This window comes from Crocuta crocuta, unplaced genomic scaffold, assembly GCF_008692635.1.
Source record: "Crocuta crocuta isolate KB4526 unplaced genomic scaffold, BGI_CrCroc_1.0 scaffold266, whole genome shotgun sequence".
Taxonomy (NCBI): domain Eukaryota; kingdom Metazoa; phylum Chordata; class Mammalia; order Carnivora; family Hyaenidae; genus Crocuta; species Crocuta crocuta.
In genome coordinates, this window is record NW_027531005.1 from 3,908,129 (window position 1) to 3,926,323 (window position 18,195).

The 18,195-nt window shown below is 48.4% G+C and overlaps 1 protein-coding gene across 4 annotated transcripts in view; it reads left to right on the plus strand.

Annotated features, from left to right (window-relative positions):
* The window catches only part of PLXNA4 (plexin A4), a 365,933-nt gene that overhangs the window by 86,865 nt on the left and 260,873 nt on the right, over positions 1-18,195 (plus strand). Inside the window, exon 3 of one of the 4 annotated variants that reach the window (XM_077770661.1) lies at positions 5,976-5,992. The exons of the other annotated variants lie outside the window; for them this stretch is intronic. Coding sequence (XP_077626787.1) covers positions 5,976-5,992 — 17 coding nt within the window. The remainder of the gene's footprint in view (positions 1-5,975; positions 5,993-18,195) is intronic. 4 annotated transcript variants of the gene reach the window in all.

The following is an 18,195-nucleotide window of genomic DNA, read 5'->3' on the forward strand; positions in this document are numbered from 1 at the left end:
TTATTATATATGCCTGGCATTTTCCTGCACATTGGGAGAAAGATTTAAAAGATACAGAATTAAAATCTCTACCCTCGAGGAATTTGTGAGCTAAAGCATTACCTCATTCCTTATCTACAGGATGAAGTCTATATTCTGACATTTCTCATTCTGTCTCCAAACAGTTTTATCATTTAAATGGCTAAATATGGAATTTGAGGGAACACGATGGAGCAAGGATCTAGAGACAGGCAAAGGAGGAGCCCCAAACCCAAGTGCAGCCCCTCTATGAGGGCAGAGAACCAGCTTCTTTACATAGAGGAGAAAATAATGCCCAATAATGCCTTCAGATGAGGGGTATCTTTTGCCATTTCATCTCCAGCTATCAGAGGCTCCCCGATAGCCCCGGTCAGTAAGTGAGATGTCAGGAGGATGGATTAGCTGTGCACAAGGAGATAGGTAATGATCTCTGAGGCCAGAAGGGAAGCAGGGGTCCCTGTAGAGTGGTCATAAACTTAGCCTAAGAGAGAGTCTGTGGATTTCTAGTGCAGGCAAAACAGCTATCTAGCAACTTCCCCTTGCAGAGACACAAACCCTTTCTTTGTCCTGATTATCACCTTTAATGTTGGGCTCTGAATTGCACTTGAATTTGTTCCATATTCTGAGACAGTTTCCCCTTGCAGTGGTTTGTGGAGAGGCACCTGTGCATGTGGGGATAGCAGTGTGTGGGAGGTGGGGATGTGGCACCATCTATAAAGTGGCTAAAGGACTCTTTGACAGATGTCATCCATCCAACCAACCAGTCATGGGTTTACTTGAGAAGTGTTTACTGACTGGCCACCGTATGCCCTAAGCCATATAGGAACAGAGTAGAGAACAGAGTCCTACTTGGCTGCTTCCCAAGCTCCAGTTTTGCCACTTATCTTTCCAATGGCTGCTCTTTTACAAAAGGCCCAACTTCTCATTCTTGGAGAGCCTTGTGCCATCACAAGAAGGGAAGATTCAGCATTAGGGGTAATGACTTGATTGCTCCCAAGCAAAACCTATCTGTTGGGAGTCAGAATGTGAGATAAATGATGAAAATTGCCTCAGCGTACACATCTCAAGAGAAAATGGGAAGGGCCCAGGGTGACAGGCTGGGTGGGAAGAGAAGAACCCTGGTCTTTACTGACCGTGTGACCCAGGACAAGTGACTTCCCTAGTGGTCACTGGCCTCAATTGTAATGAGAAGGGGATGGACATTCAAATCCACAAGTCTCTGTCTTCCGTGATGTTGGGTGAAGTCTCACTTGTTAGTGATGCTGACCTATTGATCTTTGTCTTACTGCCCTCACTCTCTTCTCCCCTTGTTGCCCCATTTCTTTTCCTTTCTAGATCTGATCAGCTCACATGTCATTACAGTCCTTTTCCTGAAGGGCATCCCATCTTGCCAATGTCTTGCACAGTCCTCTCACTTAGCACCATCCAGTAAAACTCTCAGGAATGACGGCAATATTCCCATCTCCTCTGGTCACTATGGCAGCCGCTAGCCACATGTAACTATGAAGACCTTGAAATGGTGGCTAGTGTGACTGAAGCACTGGATCTTAAATTTCATTTAATTTTCACTTAACACATGTGTCTAGTAACTACCTTACTGCATATCACTAACCTCTGTTCCCAACACTCCTGGGTCATTATTGTGTTTGTCTATTTCTTTCTTCTTATGTCCCCAGTTAAGAGCTTGCTATCTGTAGTCTAACTTCCTTAGCTTGAACCCTCATGACCACTCATTAGCTACAGGACCTTGAGCAATTTACTTAACTCTTCCAAGCCTCAGTTTCCTTGACTGTAAACTGAGGGTACTTAGTAGTCCTACCTGCTAGGATGGTTGTGACCATTAACCTGAGAGTGAATGTAGATCATTTAGCACCATGGCTGGCATTCTGTAAATATTAGCTGAGAAGAAGGAGGAAGAGGAGGAGGAAGAGGAAGAGAGGGGGATATATTTCCATCCTTTCTCTTCTATTAGAGTGAAGTCTTGAGGACTAAGACTGTCTAACTTTGAGTTACAACCACTTAGCATATGGAGACAATCCCATGTCTCCCTGGGCTCACATAGGTCTCCTTTTTATTTGATTCCTATTTTCCCTTCCCAGCTGCCAGCTCTCCCCATAGCTCTGTGCTCTGTACCAAGTCAGAGTCAAGTCTTCTAACCCCACCTACCCTGTGAGCTGAGAGACCGCCAGCCCGCCCTCACACATGTATGTGTGCACATGTGCGCCCACTCCTTCCCAAGCAGTTGGACCTGGGATTTCATTCCTTCAGACACATCTGTGTCTCCTGTCTCTGGCTCTTCCTCCTCTGGGCAATGGGGAGCAGGGTGATGACCCCATTAATTCTAGGCAGGCCCTTGTTGCTCTGTAGGTCTCCCACTCCCTTCAGACCTCGCCTCAGGCCCACCCGATCTCCCAAGTGACACCTCTCAATCCTGCCCCAGGAATCAGATGTCTAAATAGCAAATGAAAGATTAATGCCAGTGGCCAAGATTGGGATGTGAATAATTTAAAGGGAAGAGTAAGAGCCAGCTCTGCTTACCTCCAGGGCCGCCTGGGCAGAGGTCAGGGAGGGGATAAGGGCCAACTTCGGGCCAAAGATAGAGGTTGTGGATCCTAATGAATTGACTGGGGAAGGATTTGTTGTCATTGACATTGGGAAGAATTTGTAGTTACAACCAGAAAATGGGTTCTTTGGCATTCTTACTGATACAAGCACTACGGTTTTCATGAGGAATGTGGACAGTTTTCCAAGTGGGGTGCCATGTTTCCACAGACACTGCAGCACCAGGAACCACCCATCGGATGAACACCCTGAGACCCAACGATGAGGACTCCTCATACCAGGGTCTCTGTTCTTGTTGCCTCCTTGAACATGTTGGGCTATGGGATTCCACATGGCTGGGATATTTGGTGGAATGCTTCATGGGGATATGGGCTTTGAGGTGAGGAGGGAAAAGTAGCCTAGTGTTTGTGAAATGAGCAGAGTTTTTACAGACAGTGTGGCTCTTGTCCAGGCAGAAAACCTCTGTGTGGATATTTTCCTCTCCTTGGTCTACCACCTCGGTCACCTCTCTGCTACCCCAGCCTCCTGTTAGGTTTACCGCAGTCTCTCCTCTGATGGTTTGGGGTTTGATAAATATTTTCCCCTCCGGAAGTCTTTAGCAGTGCAGCAAGAAGGTTACATGATGGATTCTCCCCATCACTTAATTGAAGCCATAAAAAATGGAAAGAGAGTTTCCAATAAACCTAACCATTACTCACTGGTGGATAGAGAGGGGATCCCAGAACCGGGCCCTGGGAGGCGCAGCTGGGAAGCCCTCCAGCTGAATGTCTATTATGATTATTAATCACAACGGCAACAGGGTTCATCTGCACAGAGCTTCTTAATGAACTTGGACTCATGTCCTTACAAGGTTGTAGCCATTATAACAGCCAGGCCTTTCTGTTCTAAATCCCTGAAGGCTTAGTTGACTGGGATGGATGTCCAAGGATGAGCGTTTGTCCGGGTGCTCCCCAAATTATGAGATAATGTGTGGTTGTGTGTAGGCCTGAGCAGTGGAAGGGAGAAAGCCACATCCGCTGTGCCTGGGAGACTCAAGTGTTATTAGAAGTATGAAAACATGGCTTGTGGCTGGGCGCATGCTGTTGATGCATGCTGGATTAATGGCTACATGCTGTGCATGGTGTAGTGAGAGTTCTATCTGATGGGTGGTTGATAGAGGCGTGGGAGTGAGGCGTGTTCATGGTAATGGGTGTATACGCTTTAAAATAGCATCATCACTATGGGGATTCCATAACATTTGGTTTTTCCGGTATGTGCTTTATAAGTAGGAAGACCCTGGAATTTGTTGTCCAAACTACATGAGCTTTGAAGGTAAAAGGGGGCATTATTATGATTTTGCCTAGACCACTCATATAAACCTGGACTGTTGCAGGCAACGAAAGATGTGTGGTAACTCCATGTACAAGGTACCACTGAACTGCTTAGGTGTGTTTTCCATTGAGTTTGACCTCTAGTTGGGTTTATGAGAGCGAGTCTGTCAAGAGTTTGAACTTCAAGGTGTGGGCAGAGGGTTGCCTCTGAGGCGGCATGATAATCACTGGCATCTTCCCTGATGGCTGCCACAGGGTGGGAAAAGCAGGCCCGTGGACCCTTCCCCGGGCTCGTTGCTCTAGCTTCAGAGATGTGCCCAAGCCTTGATACCTGAGGGACTTTGGCACCCACTTCAGAAACCCTGTGCACTTAAGATGGAAAGTGTGGCCAGTAAACCTGTGGGCTGCATACAACCTCACTGCACTGGGAGGGCTGAACTGACCCAACCCAGGGGATTTCAGTCTTGAGCTGCAGGTTTGCTGTGTATGCCTCCTGGGTCACAGTGCAGCGAGCCAGGAGCCAGACCCTGTTCCATTGTGGTTGGGTCCGCCATTGGCTTGACCTGGGCCTCAGTTTACCCCTATGTGAAGCTCAGGGAAGAGCAGTATCTCCTAACAAGAGTATTCATGTTTAAGACAGCATTTGGGACGACCTGTGTAAGAGAAACTCATCTTCCTTTTTGGCTTCCTTCCTTCCTTCCTTTGTGGCTGCTCAACACTGCAGTTCTATTGTGTATCAGGTGACTTTGCCTTGAAAGACCCCAGACCTCTGTTCCCTGGAGTTCCTCCATATCAGCAATAATTTTCCACCCTACTGGCAAACCTTTGAGGTTTGGGAGAAAGGGAAAGGGGAGGCTTACCAGAATCTTGGCTGGTGTTTTCTACATGGAAGTTCCTCCCCAATGCCCTGGTTTTCTTTCCAGCTTGCTCTGTGACCCACAGCAGGCAGTGGCTCCCCACAATAATACCTAGAAGAGCTCTGCCCACACAGCTTTCTGCAGAGGCTGTCTCTCCCACCTTCCCCCTGAAAACCAAGAATTCCCTGATGCCGCAAGCAACTAGATGTAAACAGACATTAATCCATCTGCAAAACCTCAACATGTCACCTGATCCTTATCAGGGCCTCATAATCGCCTCCAAGGAAGATCTTCTTCTATTAAAAAGCAGTTGCCCTCTCTGCTGGTAACACCAATAGATTTTGTGCGATATTTATATCAGACTTTGCTTTCGGCACGTGAGATGCTGTCCCCTTCCTTCTGCCTGGGTCTCAGCCCTCAGGCTTTGCAGACGTCTCTCACGATTTCACTTTCCTACAGGGCCTCTGGCTTGTTGAATGTTGTATCACCAGCACAGGAAGAGTGGCGTGTGCACAGGAGGCATGCAGTTTCCTCCATCTGTCCAGTTCATTCACTCATTCATTCATTCAACAAGTGGAGCCAAGGTCTAGAGGGGGAGACAAGACCAAAAAAAATGACTAATAATAATAATAATAATGACAAGCAGTGATAAGGACTTTGAAAGGAATAAGTAGGGTTTTGAAACAGAGAGTAATCAGGTTTGGGTTCTACCTTAAGTGAAAGGCAGGAATAGCCTCTCCGAGACCTAAAGAATGACAGGGTGTGGCCATCAGAGATAGCATAAAGGGGGGTGGGATTCTCTAAGCAGAGAGCTCCACTTGAGGGCTGGGAAGTGGGGAGAAAGCTGAGCTCCCTTAACTTGGGAAAAATTATGGATAGAACTTTTTGAAAGAGAGCATTTGTTGGGTTCAGAAAGATAGGGAGGAACAAGGCCACTTCAGACATGTCTGGATGTCAAGGCACTGGGGGATATGATTGGTGGGTAGAACTTGGGATCCATCCTACTCTAAACAGAAAGATCTAGAAGATGCAGAGATGAAGCCCCTGGAAAGTCTGTGTATGGAAACAAAGACTGAAGGTGGTGAAGAATGTAATCTGAATAAGGGATGCCAGAACTTCTGGTTCTCCTTTTCTGCTCACACTTTGACACACTGTTTGCTTGCGTCTTCTATTCCTCCATGTTTCTCAAGATGATGTAGCTACAAATAGGGCATCTGAACTCATACAGCTGTTGCTCCGACTGGGGTAGAACTTGCAATCAGGGCCCATCTAAAACCTCGCAATAAGTCAAGAAGACCCAGATTTCAATAACAGTCGTGATTGCAGTGTCAGCAATGGCCCCTTCTTACCTTCTGGGCTCTTTGGTGTGAGTAAATAGAAACCAGTTTAACTTGAGATAGATTTGGTGGTGAGAGCCAAGCCCATAAAATGCCCTTCAAAGGTTATGGTCTTGTCAATTAAGCATCAGAACAAGTTGTCGATGAGAGATGGCAGGGCTGAGGCCCAAGCAAGGTGGAGACGCGCCAGCGCACAGTCGGACGGGTGGGAGTAGCTTCATGGAACCGGGGGAAGTGTAGCCTATGCAGAGAGTCGCCTGGCTCCAGGAGAACTCGGGCCCCCATCTGCAGAGAGGGAGATGGGGGAATTGTCTGGACAGGAGGAGCGACTCGTTAATTAGAAGTTGAATGTCCTCCTGTCTCCACCAGACCTGAATACATTCAAGTGAAACCATATGAGCACAGCCCCATTTCTTTCATCCTCTCTCCGTTTCTAAACATTTCCTTGCCTTAAACCCCCTGTGTTCCTTTTTAATTCATGACAGCTAGATCATAGCACAGACAAACATAATTGGGGTGACAGCCGAGGCACCAGAACTTTTTCTACAAGACCCTGCTGAGGACTGGGCTGTTATCTCCTGGGGCTTGTGTCTGAGGTTTTGGCTCTGAGTGGAGTCCCCGTCCAGAAGGGATGCTAGCCCACAGGGAGAGGCTGGACAGACAGATAGATGGATAGACAGCCAGAAAGAGAAAGACAGGAGTCCAGGAAGATCCGTGGCATCCTTTGGCCCTCCTAATGGCAGTTAGTGAGAGTAGAAAATGATGGTGGACCTGGGGGCAGGGATGAGTGCTTGGCAGAAGGCGATCCAGTCCCCCTCTTGGTACCTCTTTGCCCATCACTGTTGCCAGCTCCAGGCAGTAGAGACAGCGTGGTGATCCAACCCAAAACTTGTCCTTATTAGTTTTAAACCAAATCTCTCTGCAAGGATTTACAGTCCTAGCTTCTGTCAACCCAACGGGCTCAGTTCAGGAAGACGGGGCAGGAGAGGTGAAATTCAACACATTTTTCCACCAAGGGCATGAAGCCTACTGCTGGGTCAAGATCCTGATGGGGTGCCTGGGTGGCTCAGTTGGTTGGGCGTCTGACTTTGGCTCAGGTCATGATCTCATGGTTCATGGGTTTGAGCCCCGTGTCAGGCTCTGTGCTGACAGCTCAGAGCCTGGAGCCTATTTCAGATTCTATGTCTCCCTCTCTCTCTCTGCCTCTCCCCCACTCATGCTCTGTCTCTCTCTATCTCAGAAATAAACTATAAAAAAATTTTAAAAGGATCCTGAAGGCTTCCTGCTGGGCCAAGCATTGGCCCTTTAGGTGATGGATCTTAGGGAGGTCCTTAGGGACCCCCCTACCCAGCGGCTAGGGCGGATGTAGCAACCGGGGAGGTGTTGTAAGGCAATGGCTTCTTACCAACCAGTGTGGACATATTTCACTATGTAAACATCCAGGTGCATAACTGACTGAATGTCAGGTCTAGGAGCAAGACGTTTTCCCTCCAGCTTGTGGGAAAGATGGCCCAGGTCCAGAGAGAGCTACAATTACACGTAAATATACAAGTAAATATTCTACCCCAGAAGAGAGCTGAGAAATCCATTCATCCTCTCCTCCTGGGTGGGAAGCTAGTTCAGTATGTAGATTCTCCTCCTTTCCCCTCCCCTGTGAACTCTGCAGGTGCCACTGTGGGCTCATCAAGAGAGGAACAGACTTAAGGGGATGGCAGGTAACACTACCGAGGAACCGGAACTCAGAGGCCTGACATACAGCTTGTGAGGAGGTGCCCCCGTGCTCAAAACAGACCAAAAAAATCTGTGGAGTTTGGTCAAAGGGAGATGTCTGGGGGCCAGAGCTGTCGGAGGGAGTGTAGGCGGGGAGATCTGCCCCACTCCCAGCGTGGCTCATCCTGTCGCCTGGTCCCCGCCCTGGAGATCTGCTTCGGTGGGGCTCTTGGACAGGGAGACCCAGTGCTGAGGACCCACCTCCCCCAACAGTGATTCCTGGCTTCACGGCACAGCTGCCAGCGACCCCCTTCATCTGGGCGTTTGGCTCCAGATGTCTAAGCCCAAGGACACTGTGTCAGCACGTTTTGCTGCTAGCTGTGAGAGAGCAGCTATATCTTCTTGCAGAGCCTTCCAAGTCCATTGCTGGTCCGGATGATGATAGTATTTCATTCGTAAGATGGTTACACCTCTTGGGCCCCTTTCTGAGATCCCATTCTCAAACACAGGAGGGGGATATTTCAAGGCACCGAGGGTTAGAGCAGAGGGGGTTTTAAAGGTCCTGCGGCCCCACACACTCATTGTGGAGATGAAGAAGAGGGGTGCGGGCGTGACTGAGGTGGTCAGAATGGTCACATCATGTCCCTGAAGTGACTTGCAGAGGTGGTGGCAGAGATGTGACCAGCCCTTCCTGTTTATGACATACCATTTGGTTGAAGTTTTAAAAAAGTTAAAAGAAAAGGTATTTTTTTTACTTGGAAAATACAGAAACATATAGAAGAGAGCACATACCCAGAGTGCTACCACCCACACCATTGTTAATATTCCCTTTCAATTTTTTAATACTAATTATTTCCCATAGTTAAGATTGTCGTATATTTTTTTCACTGAATAGCCCAGAAAGAAAATCATGTATGTGTGTGTATGTATATGTATGTATGTATGTGTATGTATTTTTATATGTCTCTGTGTGTGGGGGGTGTATGATTTTATATGTGTATAATCGTGTGTATACATACATGATTTTCTTTCTGGGCTATTTAGTGAAACATTGTAACTTAAGTAATTTCTCTACTTGTTATAAACTCTTCATAAACATAATTTTAAACCTGTGCTTAATATTCTATTATGTGAGTGTATCATAACTAACTTACCTGCTCCCATATTGTTTTATGTTTCAGTAACTTCTAATTCTAAAATTATAAATAATGCTAATATGAAAATGATTATGTGGAAAGGTTTGCTTTTCTTTTTTTTAAAAAAAATCCCTGTATTTCAGACTCTGTTTCCTTTGGCTGGAGTCCCAGAAGCGGTGCTTCTAGGTCAGAGTATAAACACATTAAGGATTGGCAATCTATTACTAAATTGTTCTCCAAAAGTATTGTTCCAATTTATATTTCCACTAGAAAGCTATGAAATTTTATTAAATCTTTGTTAATGTGACAGACAGTCCTCATTTCTTTCTTTTTTTTTTTTTGACAATCCTCATTTCTGATGTGAAAAATCTCAGTCTTCTAAGTTCAAGTGTGGCTGTGCAGTAACAGAGACTTTGATGTGAATCAACAGTTGCACTGAACATTTTTGAAAATTTAAGAAAACCCTGGATCTACCCTAGAAAGCAAAGAATTGGCCCCATTTAGCCCAGTTGGCTAGAACCAGGTCCTAAAAGTGATGTCTACACCCCAGACCAGGATAGATGTGCTGACATAGCCCAAGGAATAGAGATAAAGCAGAGAAGATTGATCTCCAAGAGGCCTTTTAGAATGAGCACCGGAGCAATCCTTGTGCTCACATGCACACACGCGTGTGTGTACACCATTATGTGTTATGTGCATGTGCAGACGTGTGTGTGTCCATATTTCTCAGCCCTGCTGTTCAGAGGTTGTCTGGGTCCTGGGGTGCGTCTGCCAGCCAGGGTCAGAGCATTTCAGCCAGCCTAGGGGAAAGGCCAGCTGAGCTAATGAGACCCTGCTCACGTCAGGGCCATCTGACAGGCAGGGNTGACAATCCTCATTTCTGATGTGAAAAATCTCAGTCTTCTAAGTTCAAGTGTGGCTGTGCAGTAACAGAGACTTTGATGTGAATCAACAGTTGCACTGAACATTTTTGAAACTTTAAGAAAACCCTGGATCTACCCTAGAAAGCAAAGAATTGGCCCCATTTAGCCCAGTTGGCTAGAACCAGGTCCTAAAAGTGATGTCTACACCCCAGACCAGGATAGATGTGCTGACATAGCCCAAGGAATAGAGATAAAGCAGAGAAGATTGATCTCCAAGAGGCCTTTTAGAATGAGCACCGGAGCAATCCTTGTGCTCACATGCACACACGCGTGTGTGTACACCATTATGTGTTATGTGCATGTGCAGACGTGTGTGTGTCCATATTTCTCAGCCCTGCTGTTCAGAGGTTGTCTGGGTCCTGGGGTGCGTCTGCCAGCCAGGGTCAGAGCATTTCAGCCAGCCTAGGGGAAAGGCCAGCTGAGCTAATGAGACCCTGCTCACGTCAGGGCCATCTGACAGGCAGGGGCCTCCTGGAACAAATAGGAATGTTAATGTCTGTCTCTCCACACCCACAGATGAAGGGCTGTCAGTGTAGATGTTTCTAGAGTCCCCCCTCGCCTCTGCAGCTCTGTAAGGAACGTGAAGATGCTAGAAGTGAAGACCCCATGTGAGCTTTTTGCTTTTAATCTTTAGAGAAGGAGACAATGAGAAGGTTGGGTTTTCCCCTCAAAATGATCACCCACTCCATTTCAGTTCCCCTGGGATACCTCAGCCTCTCCTGCTCACACACGGGTGGGTGACCCTGCTCATTCTCATTCATGGGGAAGTTGTGAGGGGCCTGGGGGCCTGGGAGACAGAGCAGCTGAATCCAGACCCCGACTCTGGAATTCTGCGTGGCTCCAGGCCAGTCACCAGCCTCCCTGGATCGGGCTCTTCTCCGTGCAGAGTAGGACGGACTGCATTAGGTGGACACTAGACCTTGGCCTGAAGCTTTATATATTTGTAATATGATAAAAAGAATCAAGTATGCCTAAATGAGTGACATTTTGGCCAGAAGGGAGCAGCTGCTCTGAGGCCAAGAGGCCAGAGGAGTGGTCTGTCCTGTAACTCAGGTGTTCAGGAAGCTCTTGGGGGCCATCAAAGAGCAGGAACAAGAGGTGAAGGTGAAAACCTGGTAGACTAGAAAGGGCCTGGGTCCCTGCCGTCCTAAAACACTCAGAAGTGAGGGGGAAGAGTGTAACAGGTGGGTGACAGCCTGCAGTTTTGAAGGCGCTCTGGGACAGCGTCAGTGACTTACCTAAGGCTGCTTCGTTCGTATCCCACCAAGAAGGTACTTGGAACACTGTGTGGCAGGAGGCATGTGCCTCCCTTTCAAATGAGGCAGCTTCTGTGTGTCCTGAGAATTAGTCATCGGCGTGACGGAGGGACCGCTGTCCTTGCTGTGGCCCAGGCAGCAGGGAAGACTTTCTCACCCTGCTGATTAGTCCTAGAAACATGTGGTCTCTGCACTTGTCAAGCAGTCTGTCCCTCTGCAAGATGGAGTCATTGCGTTGTAGCCTTGGGAAGTCCTCGTCACGTCCCCGCCTCTCAAACAGTGCTTCCAAAACTTAGTGTGCCGCTAAGTCCAGTACTAGTGGGCTGTGACCAACAGTTTAAATAATGGAAAAGAGTAAGAAAATAGAGTGCACTGCAGGTAGCAAGGGTAAGGCTGGTCTACCTGAAAATTTTTGTTTTATCCTGGATTGCAGCGAGTGTACGATCTCATGGGTAGGTCTGGATCCTCCACAGGATGGAGGATCTGAGGGAGAAGGATGCTGGAGGCTCTGCATCTATCTTCACAGTGTATATTGTGTGCCACGTGGTACGTGTGGTGACAGCCAGAAATACCACCTGGCTAGGGGGTCTGGGGAGAACACCCAGCCCCCTGCATCCTGGCTTTGTGGCCCAGGCTTCTGGCTCAGTAGTCTTGCTGTACCACTGCCCATTACCTCCCCCTCCCCTGGGATGACAAATATCTGTCACCAATCCTTTCCAGGCCAGCAAGCAGCTGGGACCCTCTATTTCCCTTTGTCCCTGCTCCTCTGGCTGTTTTCAAGCCTGAGGAGATTGAATCAAGGAGGAATAAAATCAGAGAGAAGCGGCCGCTCAGCATCTCCTGGTGAGTCCACGTGGCAGGGATAGAGCCCCGGTACCTGGAACTTAATAACTAGAAGGACCTATATGAGCAGCCTCGTCCTGCCCCATCATTTTGCAAGGAATCCGATACTCTGTGACATGATGGGCAAACAGTTAGTGGTGGTCAGTTTCAAACCCAGGTTCTCGATCAGCGAATCTCATGCGCTATCCCCACGTGCTGTCTTCATCCTGCTGAAAGTGTCATATCTCAGCAAATAGCTTCTGAGAGCTTTGGGGTGAAAACATACATCCCTGAGAAGGGAATGTGAATAACACTCCTGCCTGCCCCCCACACGCACCCACCCCCAGCTGCCCCTTCTGTCTCCCCTGGAAACAATCCAACCCCGGATGTTCTCTCAAAGCAGGTTTCAAAAAGTAGGACCAGCATTGGAGTAGCCAGAGGGGATGCTGGGGTGACGGGAGGCCCCTAGCATCCTTCCCTCTGCATTGCTCACTCATGGCAACCCCTGCAGCCCCATTGTCTTTCCGGGCCTCTGGTCTCAGCCATAACAGAGAGAGAGAGAGAGAGATTGAGAGAGAGAGAGAGTGAGAGAGAGAGGAGAAGGACAATGAGGAGGAAGAAGAGGAGGAGGAAGAACAGCAAGAACAACCACCATGTAATCAGAGTAGCGACCAGAGCCCTACACGGGGCACTGATCCAGGCTTGGCGCTGTTCCAAACCCTTTACATGAATTATCTCAATTAATCTTTATGCCCCCGTGAGGTAGCGCCATTGCTCTCACCCCCTTTAAGCAGTAGACTGCACCAGGCACAGGAAAGTTAAATAATTCATTGTCACACAGCTCGTTAGCATCCCAACCAAGCAGTCTGGCTTGGCGGCCCCATTGTTAACCACTGCCCTGTACCGCGTGGCCGCCCTGTTGCCCGGTTCGTGGCCAGGTGCAGCCAACGGGGCCTGAGCAGCCTCACTGGCCCTGCAGTGTCCCAATTCTGTCACCAGTGATGCCTGCCTGGTGCCTCCCAGGCTCAGGGCCTGTAAGCGCTGGACTGCGACAAAGGGTGAGCGGATGCAGGTCCCACTGCTATCTTTCTCCGGCCCTTCCTCCACCCCATGAGAGCCGGGGGCAGGCACCTTGTCCCCTGTTAGGTTCGATGGTGATGTTACTAGGGTGACTCTCCCAGAGTTCAGTGGAGGGGAGTCTTCTGAAAGATTTCTGGGGGTGTTTCCTGGAGTTTTGCAGGCCAGAACCCTGCGGAGATGTGGCATCGTGCGCATTATCAGGTCAGCCTGCTGGAGGGTTACCTAAGGTGCGGGTTTCTCATGGAGCTAGTTAGGGTCAGGCCTCCAGGTGAATGCCTCCTGGGGATCTGACTCTATTGCGTCACAGAGTGCTTAGGGACCCGTGGAAACAAAAGAAGTGAAAGAAATCCTCCTCTCCCCACCACCCACAGAGTCTAGGGTGATCCTTGCTGCTCAGAATTGACAGTCAGCTACAGAGCCCTCCCCCAGCTCCGCTCTGTGAGCCGTGAGCCTCCCAGAGGCTTCCGAGTCCAGCCCACAGGGAGGAGAGCATATCTACTCTGAACTTACCCCCGCTGCCCCAGGAACAATGAAGACCTCTGCCAAGAATGGACAGTGGCCCCTGAAAGTTTGCATGGTGGTCAGTGGCCACCCTTCCNCCGCCCTCCCTCCCCACAAAGCAAAGCAACAGACCTACCTTTTAAACTTTGTATTCCTGTCATCACTTTCAGTGGGGATGTCAGTGGAGGAGGAGGTAGAAGAGAAAGAAGAAAAAAAGCCAGGAGAGAACAGAAGTCCCCATTTAAACCCAGGCCAGTGTGGGAATCCAGCTGACACAGCAAGAAAGCAAGATTAGTAAAAAGTGAGAGGGACATGATTTATGTTTTATGCCTCAGGACCCACAGAAGACTTCCAGGTGTCACCCAGGCTGCCCAGCAGTCTGTAGCAGCAGTTAGAGCTGGGGACTGTCCTGAAACCCCCGGCCCCTACCTGCCTGCTTGGTCCTAGGCTAATGCTTTCATTTGCTCCCATGTGCACAGGGGCTTCCAGAAGCCTCGCTTCCCTGCCTAATTTGTCTTTCTCAACTCTCCCCTTTGGGTGAAAACAGGACATGGCTTCCCTGATTGGGTGTCAGGCTAGTGGGAGACAGTGCATGGCCACACCTCGGGATGCCTGGGTCTAGAGCCCCCATCCCCTTTCTTGGGGCCATATCCACATGTTAAGGCCTCCAAACCCAGGGCAGGGATCCGGAAAGACCACCCAGTCTTCCCTCATCTCTCGTCTGAGCACTGTTTCCTGGGGTGTGGGTGTGGGAAGGAAAGTGGGGAGGCTCTTCTCTCCAGCTTTGAACCACACAGAGAGCAAGGAGAGCAGCTGACCAAGGAGAGGCTCAAGGTCAGGGGAGCAGACTTCTGGGTTTTGCACATGGACGTAGTGGCATTGGGTCAGCTGAGTGGTTTGTGTTTTGTTAACGAGCTCTTCTACACTAGCTCCCTGGATGGTGGGTCAGTGGGTAGGGGTGTTCAGCACAAGAGATGAAGCACCTGGGTCAAGGACACACACCTGGGCAGTTTGGCCAAGCTGCCGCTGGAGTTCACAGCCAGACTCATCGCATGCAAGGCCATGGTGCCTTCCTTGAGCATCTGATTGACCCAACAGACTGAGCAGTTTGAGAACAGCCTACCCTTTGCTCTGCATGCCATGGGAGGGCAGTGGTGGGTGCGACAAGGGAAGAAAGCAAGCTTTGAGAGGCACACTGGTGTTTCTGGCAGAGGGCATTCTCTGGAATCAGAAAGGCTAACCAGCTGCCTCTTACCTGCCGGCAGCTGGCATCAGGACACAGACACACCTTGGCACATACATTGGACGAATTAATAGCAAGCATAAGGGAAAGCAAAGGGAGGCTCTGCAAGCCTTTTAGAACCTGGGCTTGGGCATCCTAATGTTCTTTCGCCACCTTTACAATGGAACCCCTCCACCTTGCTACGATGGCCTCTTCTGCCAGATGAGTGCCCCAGGTGGCTTTCTGTAGATTTGTGTACCCCTGTATTATGGGGGTGTCTGTCATCTATCACTTGTCACTGTTGTTGGCAATGCTGTCTGATGCATCATCTGTTTAATTGTTCCTATTTAATTTTCTGTGAGCTTGGAAACAGATAATCGTGGTTATTAGAATAGTGTGTAAAGCAAGAAGAATAAGGCATTGAGCGAGTATTCAAGGGACCTGCTGAGTCAAGTGCACTAGCTATGGTGTGTAGGTGGTGAGATTGCTATGTTGACCCTTTCCAGATCATTTCTGGTATGTTCTAGTGTTTGGCTGGATTCTAGATGGGGATACCTAAGGCCAGCTGAGTGCAGGTCGGCAAGGGATTATGAGCCATGAGGAGGATGCCTTACTTTCATACTTATCCATGCTATATTCTGAAGCTTCTCCAAGCTCTCCACATTTTGGTCACCTAAGAGATGCTAAATGTCTTCTGGAAAATTGTCTTTTTGCTGACAGTTGCCCTTGGCAATTTGTAAGGATTTAAAGCTGTTTCAGGTGGTTGAGAGATCCTACCCGAAGGCAGGAATGGAAGCATTTCTTACTCACGGTGTTGTCCACCCTCTCTCCTCAACCATGTCCAAGTTCAGGCCTCCTCCTTCTCCCTGGTATGACCACACCTTCTCCAAGCCTTTCTTCATTGACCTACACTGCCCTTTGCTGCTCCTGCATCAGAGTTCCCCATCTCTGTTGAGTCCTGGTTGGATCCCACTTCTACCATGATGCCTTCCTCCTCCTCCTTTCTTTGATTGCCTATAATACTTCAGGTAGCAGTTCGTTTATTTATTCAACAGGTACTAATGAAGGCTTTGGAAGCATATGCAGATTGCTGCATTTGCTTTCACATGTTTTGTAACTTTTCATTTCACGTGTTTGTTAACTTCTTGGCCAGCATCTCGGCTCCTAGGGCAGCACTTCTCAACCTTGCCCACACAGAGGATCAGCTGGGCAGCTGTTAGAACTTTGTTGGAGAAGGTTCACCCCCCTACTCATTAAGCCAGACAGCATCTTTTTCATTTTTTTACTTTCTATTTTGAAATTGTTATATGCATGCAATTGCAAGCGGTTCCACAGAGAGGTCCCTGCACCCCTCCACGCAAGTTTCCCCCATGGTCGCATTTTTACATAACTATAGTGCAATAGCCCAAGTGGAAAATGGACACTGGTATAACACACCAAATTTGCCCATTCAGATTTCACCAGTTTTATGTGCACTTGCGTATGCGCGCACACATGCGAGTTCAGTTCCACACGATTTTATCACACGCGTAGATTCATGGGATTACCTTGTGATCACATTGTCTTTCAAAACTCCCAGGTGATCTCAGTGTGTGACGGAGGTTGAGAACCCTCGCTCTGTGAGCCACACCTCATTGGCAGCCAGCAGTGCCCCCCAGTCGATGGTCTCTGTTTCTTCTCTGAGTCGGAGTTCCTTCTCCACAGCTGGCGCATCTGACCCTCTGTAACCCAGCCCACTGCACCCACCCTCCTGACTGCTACCATTCTCTCTTCCTCAGCTCCCGACCCTGACTTGGGACCCGTGTGTCAGGTTGCCGGAGTCCTCCTCTGTCCTGCTTGCACAGATAGCTATTTCCAGGGCTCGAGAGTGAAATTGAAAATAGACCAAACAATGTGACAGTTTTCTGCTGCTATTTTTTCTTCCATGAACAGAATGTTCAGCATTATTTTTTTTCTCTTTGTGCAGTACTGCAAGTGAGAAATAATCTGATTGGAATGCTGGCTTATGCTGTTTATAANTAAATGCCCACAGGCACGTGGATGCTCCTTCTTGGGGCCTCTCTTTTTCTGGAAGCTTTGTGATGCTTTTTGCCTGAGGGCAATCAAGGAGTGCCCTGGTCCATGAACACTGGGGAGGGGCTGGGAAGGAAGGGAGGGTATCTGAGGTTGGGACACATTTGGCCTCAGACATTGTCACTGAATAGCCTAGGTGAAATATAAGTATCCCTAATCCCCCAAATTTGCTTTCCCTCCCAGAGAAGCTGGAATTCGAGGCCTGAGGTGGACTGTCTGTAGAAAGCACAGGAGAGTTCATGGGTAGAAGGCAGTAACCGGAAAATGCTCTCTGACATCCTGTTGGAGATTTCTCTTCAATCACAAGAGAAGGGACAGGAAAGTTTTGTGACTGTCAGTGTCATAGGGGAGCCTGGAGAAAGCGGAGTCTGTTATTTCCTGGGAGACTTTAATCTGAGGATATTTATTCCTTCTCTTATTTAAGGAACATCGGGATCTTCCCCTCTATGCCACATGTCGAGCTTGGTTCTGGGGACATTAGGCATTTGTCTCTCCAGGTATGGGTTAATTTTATTTTATTTTTTTCTCCTGGGATGGGAGGGTGAACAGAGATGGGCAAGAGAGGAAGCTGATTATTTTGATTTATACTGATCCACAAATGCCTAGAAGATGTAGGGACAGAACGATCAGGTTGTAAAAGAAAATTTCCTTATTCTTCAGGCACTATGGAAGTGTTCTAGATCTTGACCAGGGTGAATGGGTACGTTTGTTAAAAGCTCATTGGGGCGCCTAGGTGGCTCAGTTGGTTAAGCATCCGACTTCGGCTCAGGTCATGATCTCGTGGTTCGTGGGTTTGAGCCCCGCGTCGGGCTCTGTGCTGACAGCTAGCTCAGAGCCTGGAGCCTGTTTCAGATTCTGTGTCTCCCTCTCTCTCTGACCCTCCCCTGCTCATGCTGTCTCTCTCTCTCCCTCCCTCTCTCTCTCTCTCTCTCAGAAATAAATAAAACATTTTTTTTAAAAAGCTCATCAAAGTGTATACTTCAGATCAATACATTTAACTGTGTGTATATTTTTCCTTAAAAAAAAAACATTATTTTCCTGACAAATGGAAAAGAAGCACAGTTAAGTGAAGAAAACTTTAATCAGGAATAAAACCTTAACTTTGAAATTTCATCCTAGCTATATTTTCAGATGCCACACATTGTGGCCCCAAGGCTCTGTCCCCCCAAATCATAGGCATGTGCCCGTCAGGGGACTCGCTTTATCCCTGCCCTGGGTGTGCCTCCTTCTGCTTCTGGAATATTCCTCCCACACTCAATAGGGCCAAGGTGGTCCTGCTCCCCTGTGAAAGCTGTCTCAATCATTCCAGTCTAAGTAATGGTTCCTTTTTCTGCTTCACCTGCATTGACTGCCTTAATATAATTTGACCCTTTGTTACTCAGTATCTC